At 39.2% G+C, this 22,779-nt stretch overlaps 1 protein-coding gene across 2 annotated transcripts in view; it reads left to right on the top strand.

Annotated features, from left to right (window-relative positions):
- Positions 1 to 22,779, top strand: part of FYB2 (FYN binding protein 2) — a 96,850-nt gene that overhangs the window by 50,277 nt on the left and 23,794 nt on the right. For both annotated transcript variants that reach the window (XM_019742549.3, XM_019742548.3), the window contains exons 5-9: positions 10,043 to 10,143; positions 13,045 to 13,079; positions 16,090 to 16,121; positions 19,520 to 19,616; positions 22,328 to 22,487. In XM_019742549.3, the coding sequence (XP_019598108.3) occupies positions 10,043 to 10,143; positions 13,045 to 13,079; positions 16,090 to 16,121; positions 19,520 to 19,616; positions 22,328 to 22,487 (425 nt within the window). The remainder of the gene's footprint in view (positions 1 to 10,042; positions 10,144 to 13,044; positions 13,080 to 16,089; positions 16,122 to 19,519; positions 19,617 to 22,327; positions 22,488 to 22,779) is intronic.

Raw genomic sequence — 22,779 nt, 5'->3', positions numbered from 1 at the left:
GGTAGGAGAGAGCATGGCATCCTTGCAAAACAGAAAGGGGAGCAGTGGGGTTAGAGTGTAATGAGGGAGGGAGAGATGGCAGGACAGGAGGATGGAGAGGATGCTAGGAGTGAGAGCATAACGGTGAGGTGTTTGATAGTTATGTTGTTATTTGTTTTTTAATATAAACCATAGGAAACCTCTGGAAAGTCTTAAGCAGGATTGTGACAAGATCGAAATTATCTTTTTAGAAGATTGTCTTGGCTGATATGTGAATAGATTGTAGGAGGACCAGAGAGAATGACACTTATTTAGTATTTTAAAGCATAAGTAGAAGTTTATAAAGAGGATATTGGTGGTAAGGATATTATAAGCAAAGGGACCATACATATAAAAGCACAGAGGCAGGAGACATCCATAGGTAATTTGACATGATTAGAATGTATAGTGGTAGGCGGTGTAACATGTAATAATAGTTCAGCAAATGTTGGCTGGATAATAAAATGGACTTAGATGGTATTTAGCTGAGACTCAATGATATACAGTCTGTTTTTGTTATTTTCCAGTTTCTTGGGTGTATTTTCCCTCCCTATCTAAATTATTTTTTTTTTGAAAGCAGGGAATCTAATACTTCTTTCTTACCATAATTGAAATTTGTTTAAATTGAATAACATAGCAGTACTTAAAAATCGGAAGATCCAGGGAATGTGTTATAAGAGGTTAAGAGAACAGACTTTTGTGTCAGATCGCCTTGGATTCATATTTGGAGCTCCTCATACTAGCTGTGTGATCTTAGAAAAGTTATTTAATATCTCTGGGCCTCCCATTTCCTCACATGGGAAATGGCCAAATCAATAAGTGCTACCTCCTAGGATTGCTGTAAGAATTGAGATAAATATCTGTAATTCCACAAAGTGCCCGGCAGTGTCGTAAACACTTGATGAATGGCAGTGATTTGCCAGGTGTTGGTAGGAGCAGGATTTGTCTGTAAAGAGATCTAGTGCTATAGGCAGAGGCTGGGAGTCAGGAGACAGGGCTCCTAGTAAAGCTGGCCTCCAGCTCAGAGGGTGACCTCGTCTCCCTCTTTTGGGGAGACCTAACCCTAAGCCAATAGGGTTAGGTCTTATGGCCCACCTCAAAGCAGACTCCCTGAAATTTGAGATGCAGATATTTTAAAGGTTGACCTTAATAATGTAAATGAGGGCTTGAGGTCGTTTTGTTTTATGCTGCAGAAGTTGCCGCTGGATTACTAAGAATCTGCTTAGCAGTTGCATTAGGAGCCAAATGCTCTTAGAGCCATTTCTAATTTCGCCAGTGGCTTCATTGATTTCGCCTTAACCTCAAAATACGGGTTAAATAATACTGTCCTTATTTTATAAGTGATGTCAGGCACAGAGAAGAATAGTGACTTCCCATCACACTTTCCCCATATAAATGGCTAATATAGAGAAGAATTGATTTGTGAGACTGTTGAATCAGCCTAACAGAGTTTTGAAAAATAGTATCTCAAACCCACTCATAAGCTCCTTGACCTTCATCATCATCCTGTGCTTCTTTATTTTCATTTCACAGTTTCTCCTGGGTTCTAGAGTGACCTGTAGTTCAGAGAAGAGCAATAAACTAGGAATCACAGGGCTTGGTTTCCAGACCCACTCTGCTACTTAACCAGAGTGCTATCTTGGGAGAATTGCTCAAAGTCTCCAAGCCTCGGTTTCCTCATCTGTAAAATGCTTCAGAGTGCTACCGAGAGGGTGAAATGAGATAATGTAGACAACATGAACGTGAATATAGTTTGATCAAAGAGTGAATGGGAGTATGTGAGTCAATGACTGAGAAATCTCAGAGCTTCTCCACTTTTGCATCTTTAGCAGATGTGATCTTTCTCATCATAGTCTTGATTATAGTTTGTTCAGTCCTCTGGGTCGTCTCTGCTGTACAGGCCTATGACTTCCTTCTGTGATGACTTCCATCGCAGTGGCAGTTGTTCATGCTATGTTAGACTTTAACAGGTGCCTCCCTTTTGTGAGGTGCTACTGTGTTTCCCCGAAAATAAGACCCAGCCAGACAATCAGTTCTAATGCGTCTTTTGGAGCAAAAATTAATATAAGACTGGGTCTTACATTATATTATAGTATAAAAGACCCAGTCTTATATTATTTTATATAAGACCCGGTATTATATTATATTATATTATATTATATTATATTATATTATACCTGGTATTATATTATATTATATTATATTATATTATATTATATTATATTATATTATATTATATTATATTATATTATATTATATTATATTATATTAGACCTGGTCTTACATTATAGTAAAATAAGACCAGATCTTATATTAATTTTTGCTCCAAAAGATGCAATAGAAGTGATTGTCTGGCTAGGTCTTATTTTCGGGGAAAATGGTGGTTAAGACCCCAGATCCTGGAGTCAAATACCTGACTTCTGACCTCTGCTCTAACACTTACTACTCTGTGACCTTAAATTATGTTTCAGTTTTCTCATCTGAACATGAAAAAAATGAGAGTATCTACTTCATAGGGTCGAATGAGGATCAAATGAATTCACACATGCAATTGGAACAGTGTCTGGCACACAGGAAGTGCTCAATAATTATTAGCTATTGTTATTGTTACATGTGCTCCTTATGAATGAGATCGGTGGTTTGACAATGCGGCTTCAGAGTTAACCATGTTACTCTGGAAACTGAGGCCAGGGGGGATGGCAGGTTGTGTAAGGTTAGGTACCACTCTAATGACATTTACCTGGTCATGGTATTAGGGTTCTCCAGAGAAACAGAAGGACATACATGTATAGATGTGATTATGCATAATATATATTATGTGTATAATAGTTATTATTTATTAATTATGAGGAACTGGCTGACATGATTATGGAGGTCAAGTCCCATGATGTGTTCTCTGCAAGCTGGAGACTCAGGGAAGTCAGTGGGGTAACTGAGTCTAGGTCATAGGCCTGAGAACCAGGGGAGCTGATGACATAAATCCCAGTCCAAGGGCCAGAGAAGATGAGATGAGATGTCCCAGCTCAACAGTGAGGCAGGAAAAAAGGAACAAAATCCTCCTTCCTCGCCTTTGGTTCTATTCAGGCCCGCAAGGGATGGCATGATGCCCACCCACACTGGGGAGGGATATGTACTTTACTGCGTCCACTGATTCAAATGCTAATCTCACCCAAAAACACTCTCACAGGCAAGTCCAGAAATAATATTTAATCTGGACCCCTGTGGCCAGTCAACTTGACACATAAAATTAACCTTCACAGTCATCATAGGTTTTTGTGGAGAACAACTGATAGTTACCAGATGAGACGGGGGTTGGAGGGGCAGGTTGCAAAAAGGGGAAGGGATTAAGAAGTACAAACTGGCAGTGACAAAATAGTCATGGGGATGCAAAGCATAAAGAACATAGTCAATATTATGGTAATAACTATGCATAGTGCCAGGTGGGTACTGGACAAGTCAAGGGGATCACTTCTTAAATTATGCAAATGTCTAACCATATGCTGAACACCTGACATTAATATAAAATAATATTGAATGTTAACTGGTAATTGAAAATTTTTTAAAAGGTGGGCGGGGGGAGATGAAAGGGAATAAGAGGTGTAAATTTCCAGGTATAAAGACAAATAAGTCATGGGGACGTAATGTACAGCCTGGGGAATATAGTCAATAATATTGTGATAATGTAGTACGGTGTCCAATGGTTACTGGACTTACCGTGATCACTTCTTTGGGTATATAAATGTTGAACAGTTATGGTGTACACCTGAAACTGACATAATAGTATATATTAGCTATATTTTTTAAAGTAAGGCTATAACAGGTTTTGCTGTTGAAGTCTCAATCTTTCTAGTTAATGCAAGCTCTACCTTAGATTTTCCAGAACTGTCCTGCAGTGAAACTTTTTGACACAGCCTCATGCAATGTGGGGCAGGAGAAGATGAGAGAGTAAATGTGCCTGTCAGGCATTTCCCATGTGTTCACTCAGTAATTGCCTCAGAGACCCTATGAAGAAATAAAGGCTCTGAGACCCTAAATGATTGCTTACGACCACACAGCCAGAGGGAGATAGATATGATAAACCTAAGTACAGTACCTAACGTGTGATAAACCCTCAACAAATAGCATTAGGTTGGTGCAAAAGTAATTGCAGTTTAAAAGGTTAAAAATTGCAAAAAACAGGGTGGCTGGTTAGCTCAGTTGGTTAGAGCACAATGCTCATAACACCAGGGTTGCTGGTTCAATCCCTACATGGGCCACTGTGAACTGTGCCCTCCACAACTAGATTGAAGCAACTACTTGACTTGGAGCTGAGGGGTCCTGAAAAAACATGCTTAAAATAAATAAAAGGTTAAAAAAAAAAAATTTCAAAAACCGCAATTACTTTTGCACCAACCAAAATAACAGCTACTAATACTGTGATGGATAATTTCACTGTTTGACCAAATGAACAGATGTTTGAATGAGCCGTGTGTACCACTTCTCCAAAGTGTAGAGCCTAATACAGAGGTTGACAGATTATTCTCCAAAGGAGGGCTGTGGCCTAAAGTAGACACGGCAAGTGTAAACAAGCACGAGAAGTCACAATTCCATGCTTCAGCCAAAGAGAGCTCACTTGTTCAAAATGTATTTTGAAAATGGGTCTCTTAGGGACCAAACACAAAGAGAAATACCCGCTTTTGTAAATCATCTTCAGCATTTGCATCATATTTAAGGAGATATTGTTTCTTCTTGAACATAGATAATGTTGAAGATATCATCAACAGACATTAATATTTTATTATGTAATATTTAAATTACTAAGGGTTTTCTATAAGAAAATCGGAAAAGATAAAAATCTGATGCTATGCCAGAAGTAAAAAGAACTTTCCAAAATGCAAACTCCAAAACTTTTTTTTTTAAAAAACCTATAATTTCTGTCGTCTAATATAAGATTACTAGCACACTTTTGTGGAATGCCTATGTGAAGAGTGCAAATATTTCATCCAATATCCATAATATACCTTTAAAGAGTAGGAAACGAAGGATTTTTTGTAGAGTAGGAAACTAAGGATTAAGGGATTTATCCAATACTTTATAATTAGAAAGTAGAAGAGCTAGGATTCAAATTCAAATCTGTCTGACCCCAATCTGTCTGTAATTCTGTGCTGCCTCCCAACAATGTCTACAGTCCTGGAGACAGACTGTAGACAGATATTTTAATACATGTTGAAACAAAGAAATTGAAGCACGGATATATTTAATTCATAGAGTTATTTATTCTCTGCAATCCAAGTTCTTTATATTGACCCACACCGTATTAAATCGAGACAGATCTCAGACCTGGTTTTAATGGACCAGAAAAAAGATAAAAGACATTCTCAGGTAGCAAAAAGAGGGGTTTAAATAGATCTACAATATATTTTTCTCCTTTTAATATTAACCCTGAGACTGCCTCTCTGTAATGACAATTGATCTGAAGATGCTCTTTATTTTTTAATTTGGTTGAAATTCTTTCTGATCATCTGAAGTTAGGTGTTTATTCATTTCTGACAGAAGTAGTGTAAGAAATTGATTAGACATCTTCTTTCAATTTTTCCACAAATTGTTTCTTATTAATAAAGTTAATTTACCATATCCCAATAAGATTTAGGCCACTGGAGCATGAGATACATGGTATAGTCTATAATTTAAGAAAGTTCCTCTTTTTTACTTCATGCAGGGGGAGGAGAACAAAATAATGAGAGGAGAAATTACTGATATATTAGAGTTTATAATTTTTTTGTTTTCTACAAAATGAACTATTCATTCATCTTTAAAAATATTATAGAGACTATGAAAAAAACAAACAAACCTGGAAATATCCAAAATGACCAAAGAAAGGAGGGAAAACAATTGGGTAGAATGTGCTTATGATATAATAATAAATGGGGAGGAAAAAAAGAAAAGAGAGAAAGTAACAACTTTTCATTGTCAACAACTATACAGATACACATATAAATGGAAAAAATCAGGAAGAATACCAAACTACTGAGACCTCACTTGTGTTAAGGTGGGAGGATTATGGAATAATATTTTCTCCTCTCTCCACATCCGGTGTGAAGTAATTACTTTCCATTTGATATGGATACAGTTGAAGTCTCTTTCGTTTCACTCCCCAGTCCCATTTCTCTTTCTCCTTTCCCATTGGCAACAACACCAATTCGCATTGTAGGAGTGAATCCATTTAGTGTATTTCTTATACTTTAGCTACAAACTCATCTATCTATTAAAACACAGTATTTTACATTTTTGTATGCATGGCATCTTATTCTATCCCTCAGCAACTTGATTTTTTTTCAAAGCTGTGTTTTTGTATTCTATGTTCATGCATGCAAGTCTAATTTATTCATTATAATTGCATATTGTGTGTATTTCATCATATAAACATACCACAATTTGTTCATGTATTCCCTTACTGAGGGACATTTAGGTTGTTTTAAATTTTCATTCACCCTTTCAGATGAGGCTGCAGTAATCATCCTCATATTTCTAGGTAAATATAAAAGCAAGTTTCTCTAGGTTTTTTACTTAGAGTTAAAAGTGTGAAACAATAGTAAATAAACAACTTCAGGTTGGCTAGATATTGAAAAGTTATTCTTCAAAATAGCCAATTCACACTCTCAAACCAGTGTAAAGAGATCCTGTTTCTCCATATTCTGGCTAAATGAGATATTTTTATCAAACTGTAAGATTTTTGCTAACCTGAAGGGTGTGAATCAAATTCTCGTTGTCTTGACCTCCATTTCCCTGTTCACTATAAGGTTGTAAATTTACTTATATAAGCTATTCAGTGGTTCTGTCCTGTGATGTCTGCCATATTCTTTTGTCCAATTTTCTATGGGTTTGATTTTTTTCTATTGTAGGAGTTCCCAGTAGAGTTTACATATTGACTCTTTGTTCCACTTGCCTATTAAGTGTGATATTTGTTGGAGGTTAATCTAATTAAGAAAATTGATCTACCTAGAATGCTTTACTGCAACTATTAAAATAATCTGGGTGGGTTATTTTTCTCTTTTATTATTTCAGTGTGATTAATTGCAATGACAGATTTTCTGATATTGAGTTATCCTTGAAGTCCTAGAAAAATTTCAGTTGTTCTTGAGTTAGTTTTATTACTAATTAATTCATTTCCACTATTTTATTTATTTGAGCTAAAATGTTTTAAGTGAGATTAGGCTATATTTTTATTTTGTGGTTTGATCATTTTGTGTTTTTCATATTCAATTATACTATCCTCTTAAATGAGTAGTGTAGCTTCTTTTTCTGTAAAACTTGTCTATAAAACTATTTGGTGGTGGCAAAGGAGATAGGTTGGTTGAATGGGGGGGGGGGGGCTGTGGGTGTGTGTACTGTTGATTCAAGCCCTTTGATGGTTTACTGGCCTATCAGTCTTTCTATTTCCCTTCAATCCCTGTGATAATTTTATATAATTCTCTAGAATTGCTGATTTTCTCTAGATTTTCAAATGTATTGGCATAGAACTGATCATAACATTTTTATAACTTTCTCAAAACTGAAAACTGTCTCTCATTTTGTCCCCCTCCTTAGCTCTAATTTGTATGTGCGTCTGTGTATGTGTGTGTACCTTATCTCATTTTCTTGAACAGTCGTGTTGAAGTATGATCTAATATTAATATACCTACCTAAGCTTTCTTTGAGTTAGTATTTAGTTTCCCTCTCTTTTTCTATTCATTTATGTGGGAGCTTTGGTTTATCTGCTGCTTTTTAGCAGCACCAGTAGGATTTTTAAAACATCCAATTAGATATTCTCTATTTTATTGGAGTAAGTTAATCTCTGCATTTTTGTGACTCTTGATCTATTTGGACTTTTTCCCATTACACTTTATGTTTTAAATTTACTGTGAAATTTCATTTTTTTTTTCAAACTCTTTGTTTTGAAATAATTATTAATTCCAGGTGAAATTTCTTTACTTGTATTTTTTTTCTTCCTTTTCTGCCTTCTTCTTAAATGTTTAAGCTTTCTTACTGCATATTTTCCTACGGTGAGAAGTTAAATATTCTATATTAATCATTTTTCATGGTTACAGCTAAATTTTGACATCCATGATTAACTAAATCTAATGTTAGTCAAAATCTGTATCCTGCTCCTAAATAGCACAAACCTGAGAATAATTCCCATAGCCCTCTTTACCATCTTCCATATTATTCAACATTTTAATTCCATTTTATTTTTAAACTTCCACAAATTAGTCATATTTCATAGTCAACATTTATTTAGATTGACCAATAGCTTTATTAATTTCTTTGATCACCACTGTTTTTTATATCCTACTTCATTACTAGTGCAATTTCAGGGATCTGTGAGCAGTAAATGCGTGTACAGGTACTTGTATTCTAGAAACATCTTTGTTTCTCCCTCACCCTTGAAGGATAATTCAGCTGGAAGAGAATTTTATATTGGCAGATATCTGTATATTGGCAGAGCTTTAAACTATTACCCACAATCCCCACCATCTATTGTTGATAATGAGAAATCCATTGCCGGTCTGCTGCTCCTGTCTTTTCTCTCACACAGCTTTTACATTTTTTCTTTTTTTTCTTTGTCTTATGTTAATTTATTACAAACTGTGTAAGCATGAGTTTATCATTATTTCTTATTGTTAAATTTGCTTCAGTAGATTGGTTTATATCCTTTTTCAATTTTAGAAAACTCTTAGCTATTATCATGTCAATATTGACTCCTTTTCATCATCTCCTTTCTTTTTTCCTTCTAGAGTCCCTAGTACATACATTGGACCTTCTCGTTCTAGCCTTCCTACGGATAAGTTTTGCTATTTTCCATCTCTCTATCTCTGTGTGCTACCTCCTCACACCTAAGTAATTCACCAAGTCTTTCCTCTGCTGTGTCTAGTCTGCTTTGTAAACTCTACATTAAATGTTTTATTTCAAGAGCTATGTCTGTAATTTCTATAACTGCTTTCTCCTGTCTCCAAATCTACATGTTCCTTTTTCATTCTCTCTCGTGGCTTTTATCCCTCACTTTATTTCTTTGAACACTTAAAACATACTTATTTTAAAGTCATTCTATTATTAATTCTCCCATGAGTTATCTCTTCTGACCACCTATGCTGGCTCATCATGGGTGGCATGCAGTTTTTGACTAAAAGCTTCTTTTGAGTGGGAATTATTTCCTTTAGAAAGCAGAGGTGCCATGGTTCATGGAAGCATGGTCACCGAGTGATTTCAGATTAGCTTTCCAAAGGGAGCTTGGATTTCAAGTACCCTTTTGGCTTTGTGTTTCAGTGTGATTAATTGCAATGACAGATTTTCTGATACTGAGTTATCCTTGAAGTCCTAGAAAAATTTCAGTTGTTCTTGAGTTAGTTTTATTACTAATTAATTAGTAATAGATAGAACCTATACCTGTACTTGGTGTTGGGTTTTCAAGTTTGATTTCTCATGGGTGACCCTTTATAGCTCCAATGGCTATAGTCAGATAGCAGTCTTCCCAGCTCAATGCCTGGGATTGCGCACAGATAATTTTTTAGAATTTGTTTTATGGATGGGATGGCATTTTGTCTGGACTTTATGCGGATAGCTCAGTTCCAGCTTCCCATTCAGATGAGGCCTGTGGCTCAGACTTAACTTCTGATGCAGGCATTAAATCCCTAGCCCCCCAATTACTAAGATCTTTCTTTATCTGGTCCCAATTTTCCTTTGAGTCCCTTGGCTGAAATTATCACTTACATCTTTAACTGCGAGTTTCCTCTCTATTATCTGGCACCTGGGGATTTTTTAAAGAATTCTTATTGATTTTTAGGTGAGTTACATGTTCATTGTGTAATTCTTTGCACTGTTATATTTCATCCAGAATTCCTGTGTATTTAGTGTAGGGGTGATATGCCTTCCATATCTGCTAAGGTTACTATATTGGTCAGACACACTTATATTACCTCTCTGGTGAGGAGAAAAACTACAAAAAGTTTTTAAATGTTTAAAGAAATGTTTTATTTTAAGTAATCTTTTTGTTCTCCATGTTTCTCAGTGCTGACTTGGAAGAACTACATAATTATGAGACAACAATCTCATATCTGAGACACTCTGGGAACTCCATTAACCTGTGCACCTCAAAAGAAATTGCTGATTGTAAGTCTGCTAAGCCAATTAATATTGTAACCCTGTGTGGAATGAAAATGTGTCAAAAATTGTATTTTCCCAAGCTCACTGTAAGTTTAAACATTCACAGCCATGCTGCTTTACCATCTCATTTCTTTCCCCCCTCCCCCCGTCTAGTCTCTTAAAAATATAAATAAATCCAGTTGGGCATCAATGCTATCTCACGACTCCTAGTGCCTGCCTTCTCTGTACCCTCTTCTATTCTCTCTTTCACCAATCTACTGAGATGCTTAGCCTTTTGTCAATATGTGAGAGGGAAAAATCAAGATAGGGTGATTTCTTTTTCTTCCTTGTCCTCCTATAGAAACTTCATCTCCCTTCTTGTAGTATCTTTCTTGAAGTCCCCTGGTGACTCTGTGTGTGGAGAGGGAGATAACAGACCATGAGATTTAGGCCCCTGTGTTTAGCCTGAATGGGAGCAGAGAATTCATTTAATGGATCTGACCACTGGTTCAGAGCAAATCTTCCTGCCTCTGGTATCACTGAAAAAACTCAGACCTTTCTGTGAAAACTGAGACCCTGTCAGGGAAGAAGCAGAAGTAGGGACTCATAGCATTTCTACAAGTTTCTATGTCTGTTCTGCCTATAGGATCAGCAAATTCTTCTCTACAAAAGGCACAAATATTGGTGCCAGAATAAACACGAGGATTTACTGAGCCTCTACCATGGGCGGCAGTTCTGTTAGGTTCTCTGTATACATCCCTGTTAACATAGTGGTTTCATTAACCACTTTTAGAGATGTGAAACTCAAGATCAGATTGAGTTGTGTAAGGTCACGCAAGTAATATTTAGTAGAGCTATAACGTGAACCGGGCTCAGACTGCCTCTAAGATCTGTGCTCTTTCCATAATTTTATGCTGCTTCTCATTAAAGGATGTTTGCTTCCCTGGAAGGAGAGTTAGAGAGACCAATCTGATCCAACCTTGGGAACACTTCCAACTAGCCTTGGCAAGTAAGGTTTCTCTGAGCCTTGGTTTCCCTATTTCTGAGACAGAATAAAAATACCCCCCACCCAGGTGGCAAGGAGAAGCAAAGAGACCATGATTTGTTAATTCTTTAAAATATATATATGGTAAATAAATTGGAGGAGGGAGGAGGATATTAAGTTTTTTTTAATTGAAAAAAGAATCCATGCCTGGAATGGATGAGGCAGTCTGCATCATAAGCAGTATTTTAAAATGCATTAATAGCTACACAAAGTTTTTGAAGCAAATAACAGCAGAATAAAATGTTTTTATTTTAAAAATGGTGAAAATAAAAGTGTATAATTACCCAAGTTAAAGCACATATTGTTAATCATCCACACAGAATTTTAGGTCTGTGTGTCAGCAATCACATGCAGAAAGTCCCTAAAGAAAACCTAGGATTTAATTCACTTCATTAATGGATTGTAAGTTTAGAATAATAATGGCTTGGAAATGCAACATGTTCTTTGGTCAGTTTTCTGAACCAAAGCTTCAGGACTCTAGCAGCAAAGAAGAGAAAAGAAACAGAGGGGGTAGTCCTACTTGCTATGCACACATATTCACTAAACAGCAGGGGGAAAACCTTTATAGATAACTTGTAAGCAAAGAAAAATCAAATTAGCAATTTCATTGAAAAACGTATCACTTTCTATACGATGGTAACTTGCTAGGTATATTATATTTCTTATATCATCTCCTTTCATCTCCCCATTTAACTCTAAGGCAGGTACCAATTGACCCCATTTTACAGATGAGCAGCTGAAGTTCAAAGGAAAAAAAGTAATATGTCCGTAGTCCCACAGGTAGGAAGTGGCAGGATTGGACTTTGAACCCAAGTTCTTGCTACTACTCATGTTAATAATTAAGATTGTCATCATGTCATTAAATGAAATCCACAAAACTACTGGAAATATCAAAAGGGATTCAAACCTTAGTTGGTGGTTGGTGACTTTTCAAGCTGTACTGAGTAAACCAAGCACACGTGGAGCAAAACACTTTTAGGCATGCAATGGAGTCCATCTTGTTGAAGTGTGATTTATTAATAGATTTCTTTGGCCTTTTGTCCTTCCCCTTCCCTTTCAAATTTGCTTTCTGATTACTACTGAAACGGGGCCCGGTTGGCACCCCCATAGTAGAGGCCTCACTGCGTCCCTGGCCTCACCTTCCCTTAAACAATAATAGATCCTCCTCCTGTGGCTTGAGCTCAAAAGTCCCGTCCCACCCAGTTCCCAGTTTTACAAAATTACCCTGAAACTTGTGATTAATACCCTTAGGCTTATCGATCACAATCTCAATAGTCTACCAGGCTACTCCCATCATCGTTCCTGGGTCACGGACTCTACCAGAAAATCACATGGCCCAAGGGAAGGTTCCCTGCAGATACCCCTCCCCCACCCCAACCATCACACAGCCGCTGGAGGAACGCCCAGATTTTTGCCTTAAACACCCCAAGCCAGACTGGGAATGTGAAGGCAGTTTTGGAGGCGTTAACCTGCTGCCTTCTCAGACCACTGGTGCTCTGATAATAAATTCTTATTCTATGAGCTGAGCCCCGGACTTGTTTGGCCTCCGGTTTCACTACCACTAAATTTCAGTGCTTTCTCTTAATCCCGGAGTATGAATACATTTACCAAAACAGGAAACTGAAATTTGTTTCAAATGTTTTCATTGACTGTACATTCCACCTGGAAATCCCCACAGAAATTAAAACCATAATCAGTGACCCGAGAATTTCCCAAGCCACCTAGACAAAGCCTCACATACATCAATGTTATGAAAGCTGAGAAAACTGAACTCTGCAAACGTTCGTAATTGCTTTAATCCTGGGGACTATAAGAAATGGGTCCTAGAAGAAACTGCCTTAAATAACTTTTTCTTTTTTTTTTTTCTTTTTTTTTTTTTTTAGCAACTTATGAAGTTGGAATTGAAGAACTCCAAAAGGTATTGTTTCCTCTCTTTGTAAGAAATTATAAATGAAACATGTACAGAGTTGATTCAAAAGTAGTTTCTTTTACAAGGGAAGAAAGGTCTTTGTTTTTGGTTTACCCCTGATTTCTGAGGCTAGTCCAGACTCCAGCTGCTGAAATTCTGAAGCCTGAGCCCTGCAATGTCAGAGACAGAAAATGTGTGACGGGATGGGAGCAGATGGTCCTAATCCATTTCCAACCCCTTATCTACGGTGGCCAGCACCAACTGGACTTCAATAACTGTCCCTTCAGACAGAAGAGTTCTTTGGCACAAGACAAATTTGTATATCCCATGCTTTCACGAGAGTGACCAGGCCCTCGAAGGCACATTTTCTGGGCTCCTGGCTGACATGGTGCTAGGTACCACCTTGGAGGCAATGGAGTAACTTGATTAAGGTCCCTAGCAGGAATCTTTGGTCTCCATCCCAGCTCCTGGCTCTGTGACCTTGAACCTCCATTTCCTCACCTGCAAAATAGAGATAACAGAAGTACTGACATCTGGAGTCATTGTGAGAATGAATATAAGGTAAATTCAGGTAAATAGCTTAATAGGAAGTGCCTGGCATGTGTTCCATGCATTTTACCTCTCTGAGCTTCAGTTGCGTCTTCTGTAAAATGGTGTATTCCCCATGAGGGCAAGAAGCATATGCCTTGTGGTTACTGTATCTGCAGTAGTAGATGCTCAGTACAAAAGGGGATCAATACTTGTTTCACTGAATTGTTGAGAAAACTAAGTCAGACAAGGGAGGTAAGCACCTACTACAGCACCTGGCACACAGTAGGCACTTACCTGACGTAGCTGAGTCAGTTAAGGTTCTACTCTTTTCTCACTGGGCACATTTCGTCTCATCCTTCATCTTTCTGCTTCAGTTTCCTTTTTCTTTTTAATTAGTTTTGGGCGTACAGAACAACATAGCGATTAGACATTTGTATACCTCACAAAGTGATCACCCCAATAATACTAGTACCCATCTGACACTGTACATAGCTATTATAATATTATTGATTATATTCCCTATGCTGTACTTTATTTCCCTGTGACTATTTTTTAATCATAGTTGACATTCAATATTTTATATTAGTTTCAGGTGTACAGCATAGTGGTTAGACATTTATATATTTTATAAAGTGATCCCCCGATAAGTCTAGTACCCATCTGACACTATACATAGATTTTACAATATTATTGACTATATTCTTCATACTGTACTTTACATCCCCATGACTATTTGCAACTATCAATTTGTACTTCTCAATCCCTTCACCTTTCTCATCAGAATAGAGAACCCAGAAATAAATCTATGCCTATATGGTCATTTAATATATGACAAACAAGGAAAGAATATACATTAGGGTAAAGACAGTCTATTCAATAAATGGTGCTGGGAAAACTAGACAGATAATTGCAAAAAATTGAAACTGGACCACTTTCTTACTGCATATACAAGAATAAACTCAAAATGGGTTAAAGACTTAAACGTTAAGACCCCAAACCATGACACTCCTAGAAGAAAACATAGGCAGTAAACTCTCAGACGTTACCCTTAGTAATATTTTTACTGCTATATCTGCTTTCGTTTTCTCATGTTTATCGGAAAGGATTGTTCATTTGTGAATACATTTTTATGGCTAGAAAACTATAAATGATTATTACACCTATTAATGAGAGTACAAACATTTTATTAAAATGCCTCACTTACCTGGCAACATCAGCAAATAAACTTTTCTGCACCAGTGAACTTTCCAAATGACTGAACTTTTTCCCATTCAAAATAAAAAAAATCATGAAAGTATTTTTAATTTTTCAATCTTTTAATATACAGGCGTAGTTTATGTTCATCTCAGTAGTTTTAGTCTTGGTGGGTGGCCTCTGACGTCACCCTTTCTTGATGACGTGGAGTACCCTGAAACATAAGGGATGCTTGGGGACCATCCAAACTTTTTTTATGAGATGCTCTTGGGCCCTTGTAGGTGTTCAGAGTAGCTGCCTTCGCACCAAACCCCCACAAATCTGTTTGCTGTCATTGTTTTCTGTTTCCTGACAATTATCATTTCTTTCTCCTGTCAATATCTTTGTGTCTAGCAGTGAGTGTCTCATGTGGTCAGGCGTGTCCCTGCTGTGTGCCAGGCACCTGTGCGTGCCTGGTAGCACTTACTCCACAGTGTAACCTGGGGAACTGGTGCCACTGCTTCCATTTTATAGGCAAGAACTCAGGGCTCAGAGAGATTAAGTTTCCTGTAAATTAACAGAGAGATAAAACAAGGTCTGTCTGACTTGTCATCCTATTTACTAGAATTATATAGGAAATAAAAACCAGTAGTCCTTGAATGAAGGCCTGCAGAGCTCTCCTCAAAGGAGAGTATATGAGCTGGTAGACCTGGACAAATGTGGCAGCATTTTGGATGCTGAGATAGTCTCTGTTGTCTCAGGTTCTCGGATAGACTCCGCATAATGGATGGCATCAAATACGTGAGCACTACACAAATGAGAGGCTATGTTGTTGTCACTGGGACATAATTTTAATGGCGTCAAATCGAGGCCATGCGAGAGCGGATTTTTGATCAGAGGATACACAGTCAGAAAGGGAGAGTTCCCAGCATGACTTGCACACGAATTTGCCCACTGAAACTTTACTCGAATACCACAAATTCATGTTTCCTCCTATGATTTAAAAGTCCTTTACCCTACAGATGCATTCCAGGAAAGTTATGCAGAGAACAACTGAATTTTCTAAGTTAAATCATACATCCCCCCTGGCAGGCACCGTAACTTCAGAAAAGCTAGTTTTCTTTTTGGATTGACAACCTTCAGCCCCACTGGCAACAGTTCATAGAATTTTCTGTGGTCAGAGTCTACCTTTGCTATGTACTGAGACCTCACCCACCTCACCTTTTGGTCTAGTGTCTAATGATCTGTAACCAAACAGAGACCCAGTTAATTAGGGTATATTTTGGAAAATGACCATTTTCTTCTTTACTTTTAGCCTTTGAAGAGTTTTCTCCATCAAGAACTTAGGTGAGTTTTATGTTCCAAAGGAAAAGCATTAACCCAGCTACTGCCCCTCTGACAACTGAGCTACTTTTCCTCAATGGGCCAGCTATGATTCCAGTGCCTGACCTGGTTCATCCCTCACCCCACCCCCAGACCAGTGCCTTGCAAGCTTCCTGGTGCAGAAGGTGCTCAGGGATGCTAACCCTCTCACCTTGTTCCAGCCCACACTGCTCCCACCCAGCACACACTGAGTCCCCAGCATGTGCCAGTCATTTGCTAGCCACTGGGGCTGTTGCAATGATGGAGGTCCAGCCACTACCTTCAGAGGCTCTCGGATTACAGGGAGAGTCACACAATCCAGCAGGTATATAACAATCACATGACTACCCAAGGACTTACAATTTCCAAGTCATACCATGCTGTTTCAAGTCTCTTTGCCTTTGCTTATTTAACTCATTAACTCACCCCAATTTAATAATCTGGAGAACTTGTACTGACCATCTAACATGCCCTCTGATAAGAAACCTTCCTTGATTCTCTTCCTTCAATGAGAAGTAGCCAACAAGTCCCTTCCCTGGGGGACCACGGTAAGGTACACCTATGTGGGCACTAATGTCACTGTCTGTCGTGTTTGCTCACATGCACGTTCACCTATACTGTCCTCCCCACCCTCTTGTCTGTGAGCTCCTTTTAGGTAGGGCCTGTGTTTTCCTGTGCCTGGCACTGCTGCCACATCTTGTACTCCCTGATCCAGAGCAGGGCCTTAACACATAGTGGTGCTCTCACCTGCCTCTTGAGTTGCTGGCTATCACTCTCCCCCTGAGTTATTTTTAATGCGTTAGAATAAACATGGTTGCTGAGCTCTGGAGAACAAGTATCCAAATTTCCCGGATGAGGCCAAAAACTGGGTCATGGGAGAACCGCTCCTCAGCTGGGTGGGCTCCTTTCATGTCTCTGCCCAATTCAATTCATGAGCCCCGTAGTTACACGTTAGCACCTACCACAGGGCTGGGCACATGGCAGGCACATGTCAAGTGATTATTGAGTTCAACATTTATTGAGCTGTTACTGTGTTCAGACATTGCTAGATTCTGAGATATGAAAATGAATACAATACATGTCCTACTTTTGGTTCAAGATGGACATGAAGGCTGGAGTGGTTGAAGGAGGGAGAAATGAGCACGTAAACAGGAAATAACAACATAATATAATGACTGCTATGGAAGTTGTAAAAACACAGAGGTGAGGCTCCAGGCATGCTTCCTTGAAGAGTGATGACTGAGCTGAATCTTGAATGACATGGAGGAATTGGCCAGGTGAAAATGGTGGAATGTAGGTCCCAGGCGCAAGGAAAAGTGTAAGCAAAGATAATGAGGCCGGCATAGGAATCCACAGTGTGATAATGCTTGAGCATAATAAAGTGTAGCAGGAACAAAACTGGAGAAGTATGCAGAGCTGGTTCCGGGAGGGCCTGAGCGCCCCGATTTATCATTTAGACCAGCCCTGTCCAATAACAATATGCATAAACCACATGTCATTTAAATTTTTTTCTACCAGCCATATTTTAAAAGGTAAAAAGAAACAGGTGAAATTAATTTTAACAATGTGTTTTATTTATCCAATATATCCAAAATATTGTATTTCAAGATGTAATCTTTATAACAACTATTACTGAGGTATTTATATTCTTTTCTTCATACCAAGTCTTCAAAATCCAGATGTATTTTACACTTATGGCTCAATTTGGACCAGACACATTTCAACCATTCAGTAGCCACATGTGGAAAGTGCCCACTGTATTGGATGGCACATATCCTGACTTTTTCTATAGGTCAGGGGGAGCCACAAAAGAGTTTCAAAGCAGAGATGATGTATTCCTCTCCCCATAGTATTAGTCCTAGAAGTCACAATGTTTAATGTGAGAATTATTTATGGAGATTCAACTGTAGAAATTACTGCACAAAGCCTGGGGGGGTAAGAAGATGGATTACACAGGACATGTACATCAACCAGGCGGGTAAATGCTTTAGAAGACATATCAGCAATGTGCAATGGGAACAAAATAATTGCATAATTCTAACTCAGCAAATGTTTTGATGAAGAAAAAGACACCAATCATTATTAAGGGTCCATTACATGCCATAAACAATGCTAGGCTTTCGACATTTTTATCACATTTCATTCTCATGGCAACCGTGGAGATTGGCATGGTGACCTTTCATTTATAAATGAGAAAATGTGATTTGTAGAAAGGTTAATCTTAGACTTTTAGAGAAAGGATTAGACCCAGCCCTCACTTCTCAGCCCCTGTACATCACGGAGAATTAATCAATGGCCTTAATGATGAACAAGAGTGCTCAGTAATTAGATGAAGGAATGAAACGCCTTAAAACTTTTTCCATTGTCTTTCAGAACAGCACCCTCCTGGTGTTTCTCCTTCCTTCATGAGCACCTCTGATTCTCTTTGAGGGCTCTTCTTTCTCTGCCTTTCATAAAAATGTGGTTGTAGAACTTTTCCAGCTCACTATAATGCCAGATACAGAAGTTCTCACGTGGGTGTTGGTGTTCCCCAGCATTCTGTCCTGGGTCCTGAGTCTTTTCATTACACTCTCCGCCTTGACTCTCTCCACGGCAACTGCTGCCTACCTCCTGGCACGTGCAGTCTTTCTTTTCATTAGGGAGCATTGTGCCAGGTGCTGTGCTGGTCCTACCATGGATTACACAGCAGTAGCACTGGGGATATTCACATGAATAAGAGCGTCCTGCCTTTTTAGAACTTGATGTTTAGTGAGTTGACAAGGCCAAATGGAGGAACTGAAGATAAATCCACAGACAGTACCGTTACAATACAAGACAGAAGGACAAAGAGTTGGGGGTGCAGATAAGAAGGTATGACCGCTTGGGAGAATCAGGGGAAGATCCTCAGAGGTAAGATGATTTAGACAAGTTGAAAAGGGCATTGTGTTTCCCAGCAATGTAAGATGTGGAAGGTTTGTCTGGCAAAGGAAACAGAAATAAAGGGCATGAGTTGCTCAAAATAGCATGGTCAGTTTGGCAAATTAGGAGAGTCTGGACTAGAGCAAAAGTGCAGAATGGAGCACAGGGAGATGGGGTTGGAAAGTAATGTAGGAGCCAGATCAAGATGGGACTTAGATTTTATCTACAGACAGTGGGGAGTTATTTGGAGATTTTAAGGAGGAGTTCACTAGCATTGAGAGCACGCAGAAACTCAGGGGAACTATGGCTGACCTGATCCTAGCACCCTCATCTTTAAAAGATTAAAAATAAATTTTAAAAAGGTGAAGAAGAAGGGCTCAGATCTGTTTAAATTCATTTTTCCCATTTCATTTAGGACTGAGTGGTATACTAGCATATACACACTGTAAACTTCACTTTTTTCCTTGTATCTCTTCACATTTCAGCCCTAAATATGAAGGTAAAACAACGAAGGAACAAGAGCCATGTGAACGGAAACCTCAAAAAACAGAAAAGGATCTACAGTCAAACCATCTTTCCAAGGTATCTGTGATTTAGGGTTCCAGACCAAACAGTACAGGTCAGCAAGGTAATAGCATCAGTTCATGGGATGACATTTTAGAAGCTGAGACATGCAGCTCTCAGAGAGACAGATTCAGAAGATATAGTGGGTTGCATCAAAGATAAGAGCATGAAAATAACACTGAGCTCTAGCCTCAGATTTGCCACTTATTACCCATGTAGCAGGGAATCGTGTGAGTGCAGCAAGGCACCCAGGGGGCAAAATATAAGGAAACACTCAGGTGCTGACCATGCACTTGCACAACCCCGGAGGGAGGGCCTCCTTAGGCTCTGTGCTCGAAGGTCTGGCTTGGAAGAGTGACTTAGTCCCTGAGCTCGGTCATCTCATCTTTAAAATGAGAAAAAATAACCCCCACCCAATTACATCCCCATTCCTATCCTCAAGCATGATGATAAAATGAAATGTACATGAAAGTGCTTTGTAAGCCATAAGCTACCCTAAAAATGAAATGGATTATTGTTGTCTATTAAATAATTAATTGATCAACATTGTTCATTAATAGTAAATAGTGTATATGTGTGTGTATCAATATTCAATTGACACTGTCCCCTATAAAACAATGAGGGTGGTCGGAGGCGTAGACAATAGTTTCCAACAGGGCTACTACCAGTGCTCCGAACATTCTAGATACCTGTGTAATATCTACCTGTGTAGATAGCTTATAATAGCCAATTGTTCCCGTTCCAATCTGCAGGGCTTGGGTAAATCACACATCTAGTTGGTGGTGTGGGGCGGATCTGGTGTGTCGGCCTAGAGACCAGGCTGGATGAGGATGGCTGTTTACAGAGCATCACAAATCAACACAAGTCACAGGATTGTCATTCATTATAAAAGACAGGGACCAGAGTGGGGGGGGGAGCAGTGTCTGGTGTCAAGGCCAGGGGGCAGGGGCAAGGCCATAAATGGGTGATGAGGTCAGAGATCAGAAGTGGGGGAGCATGATTAGGAGACTGATCATGAAAGAGCAAAACCAGGATGTCTTCTTCTCCAGTGCTAGCCATATGACAAGAGCCAGGTATGGGGTTAGGCTACCACCAAAGGGACGTGGTCCTACTTTCATGAACTGGATTTGAGTTTTGGGTATTGTTAGAGGTTGTTTGGAATTTGTTAGGTAAATGTGATGGGTGGTCTAGCTGGGCAGCGCTCTTTGGCGTCACATATAAACTACTGGTCAGTAGATACAAAGTCCATTGTGATTCCCACAGACCTAGGGAACATTCCCAAGGACAGAGAATGCATGCACTGCTTCCACTGAGGGAAGGCGGCCTCTATACTAGCGGGAAACATTGACCTCATTACTTTCTTGTCATTTTTCCCCATTTAAAAACTCACTCTTGGGTGTGTGACTGAAAAGAAGGCCTCTGCTCCTGTCCTCCTCTCAGTTTGCCCAGATCCCACCAAGCACTCAGGAAATTCCATGCCTTACTCGGATAGCTATTAATTACTTCAGCTTTATCCAAGTACTTTCAGTGTATCCTTAGAGTCAACCCTCATGTCCACTTGTAGTCAAAGGACAGTCATCCCCTCTCCCATTGTCATCTGATCATTAGAAAACACTCAGATGGCCAGAAATGTTCTATTTCTTCTTTGTCTCCAGTATCTCTTCCAGTCAGTCTCTCCAGATTTTTCTGACATGAGAATCTGGTCAGGTTTCTCCTTTGCCGGGCTCCCTGTGACTGAGCTAAAGCCCATACTCTTTGCCTTGGATGAAAGACCCTTCATAACTCAGCCCCATTCTGTCTTGTCTTTTTGGACTCATTTCCAGTCTTTCTTCCCCTGCTCCTTACCCCTCGTTCCTTCAACTCTTCCCTCATCAGCCTCCCTACTCCCCTCACGAGGACGCTAACATTTCTCCACATACCCCATGCCGTTGCTCATGCTGATTTATCTGCTAGGTGTCCCTTTAGCCCCTCAATCAATCTCTTACTTACACTGAAAAATGGTTTAATAAAACCTGCTTTTGAAGTCTTCTCCAACCCTGTCTCTTAGCCAAGAGAATTGACTTCCCCCTCCTCTCTGTTTTCATCTCGGTGAACAATACTGCTGGAAAAAGCACTTGCCACATTATACGTTAATTAATTGTTGGCGGGTATTGTCTCCGTGACTAGCATGTAAACCACCACGTTCATTGCAGAGCTTAGCATGTTGTCTCACCTTTAGAAAGAGTTTAACGAACACTGGAAAGAAGTGAGGAGGAGCAGAAGAATGGAAGGTGGAAAGGTGCAATGTCAGGCAAAAGGAACACAGCATCCCTAGTGGTCAGAAGCACAGGGCTCTAAGGTCACCCCCTGCCTCGGTAAACTACTCACTGTGAGACCAGGGGTCAGTTACTATATGACCCTTATAAACTATTTATCAAGAAGACTCATGATATTTTCCTAACGAGTATTGCAAAATTTAAGAGAGAGAATACATAAAGAGCCTGCCCTATTACGTCCTGACTGCTTCCTGTGGGCCTGCCTCTGTGCTGGGCATTCATTGGCCATTCAGATGTAAACAAAAGACGTGGTGCACCTCCTCATGAAACTTAGAGTCTAGTAAAACACCATTAAATAAATCATAAATAATTACTACCTGTGAGGAATGAATGAATAAAGAACAGCATGAATAAGCAAAGAACTAAACAGATATGTCAAAGCCCTACAGTACTCTCCCTGTTGCATGTGTTTAGGTAGGTGTCAATGAAAGGACACCTGGAAAAATCCAGATGATGAAAGCCCACGGAGGTAGGGGGGGCATGCTGGCCAGGGAGCAGGGCACTGTGATTGACACCAGCCAGCCAAAGACCTGCCCTAAGGACCTGAAGCCGGCCAGGCACTTCCAAGGTCAATGTAAGTTGCATTTCTTCCTGGTTCTCTTTACCATTACCAAATTATTTTAAAGCTGTGCACGGCCAAGATTTTAATTTCTTTTATAAATATTTATTGAACATCTGTTATGTACCAAGTAACTTGCCCTAGTGTGGCACCTGTGCAGTGGTGGAAAGAGCACTGGATCTAGAAGCAGAAGACCTGAGTTCAAGCTAGATTCTAAACTTACAAGTTCCGTGGTAAGTAATTTCATATTCCTGTAGCTCAATTTCTTCATTGATAAAAAGGGATCACAATAGGGACCTTAGAGGGG

The sequence above is a fragment of the Rhinolophus sinicus genome, chromosome 14 (assembly GCF_057876585.1).
Source record: "Rhinolophus sinicus isolate RSI-liver-muscle chromosome 14, RSI-T2T, whole genome shotgun sequence".
Taxonomy (NCBI): Eukaryota; Metazoa; Chordata; class Mammalia; order Chiroptera; family Rhinolophidae; genus Rhinolophus; species Rhinolophus sinicus.
Note: the sequence above shows the minus strand (reverse complement) of the source record. Positions and strands in the feature narration are given on the sequence as shown.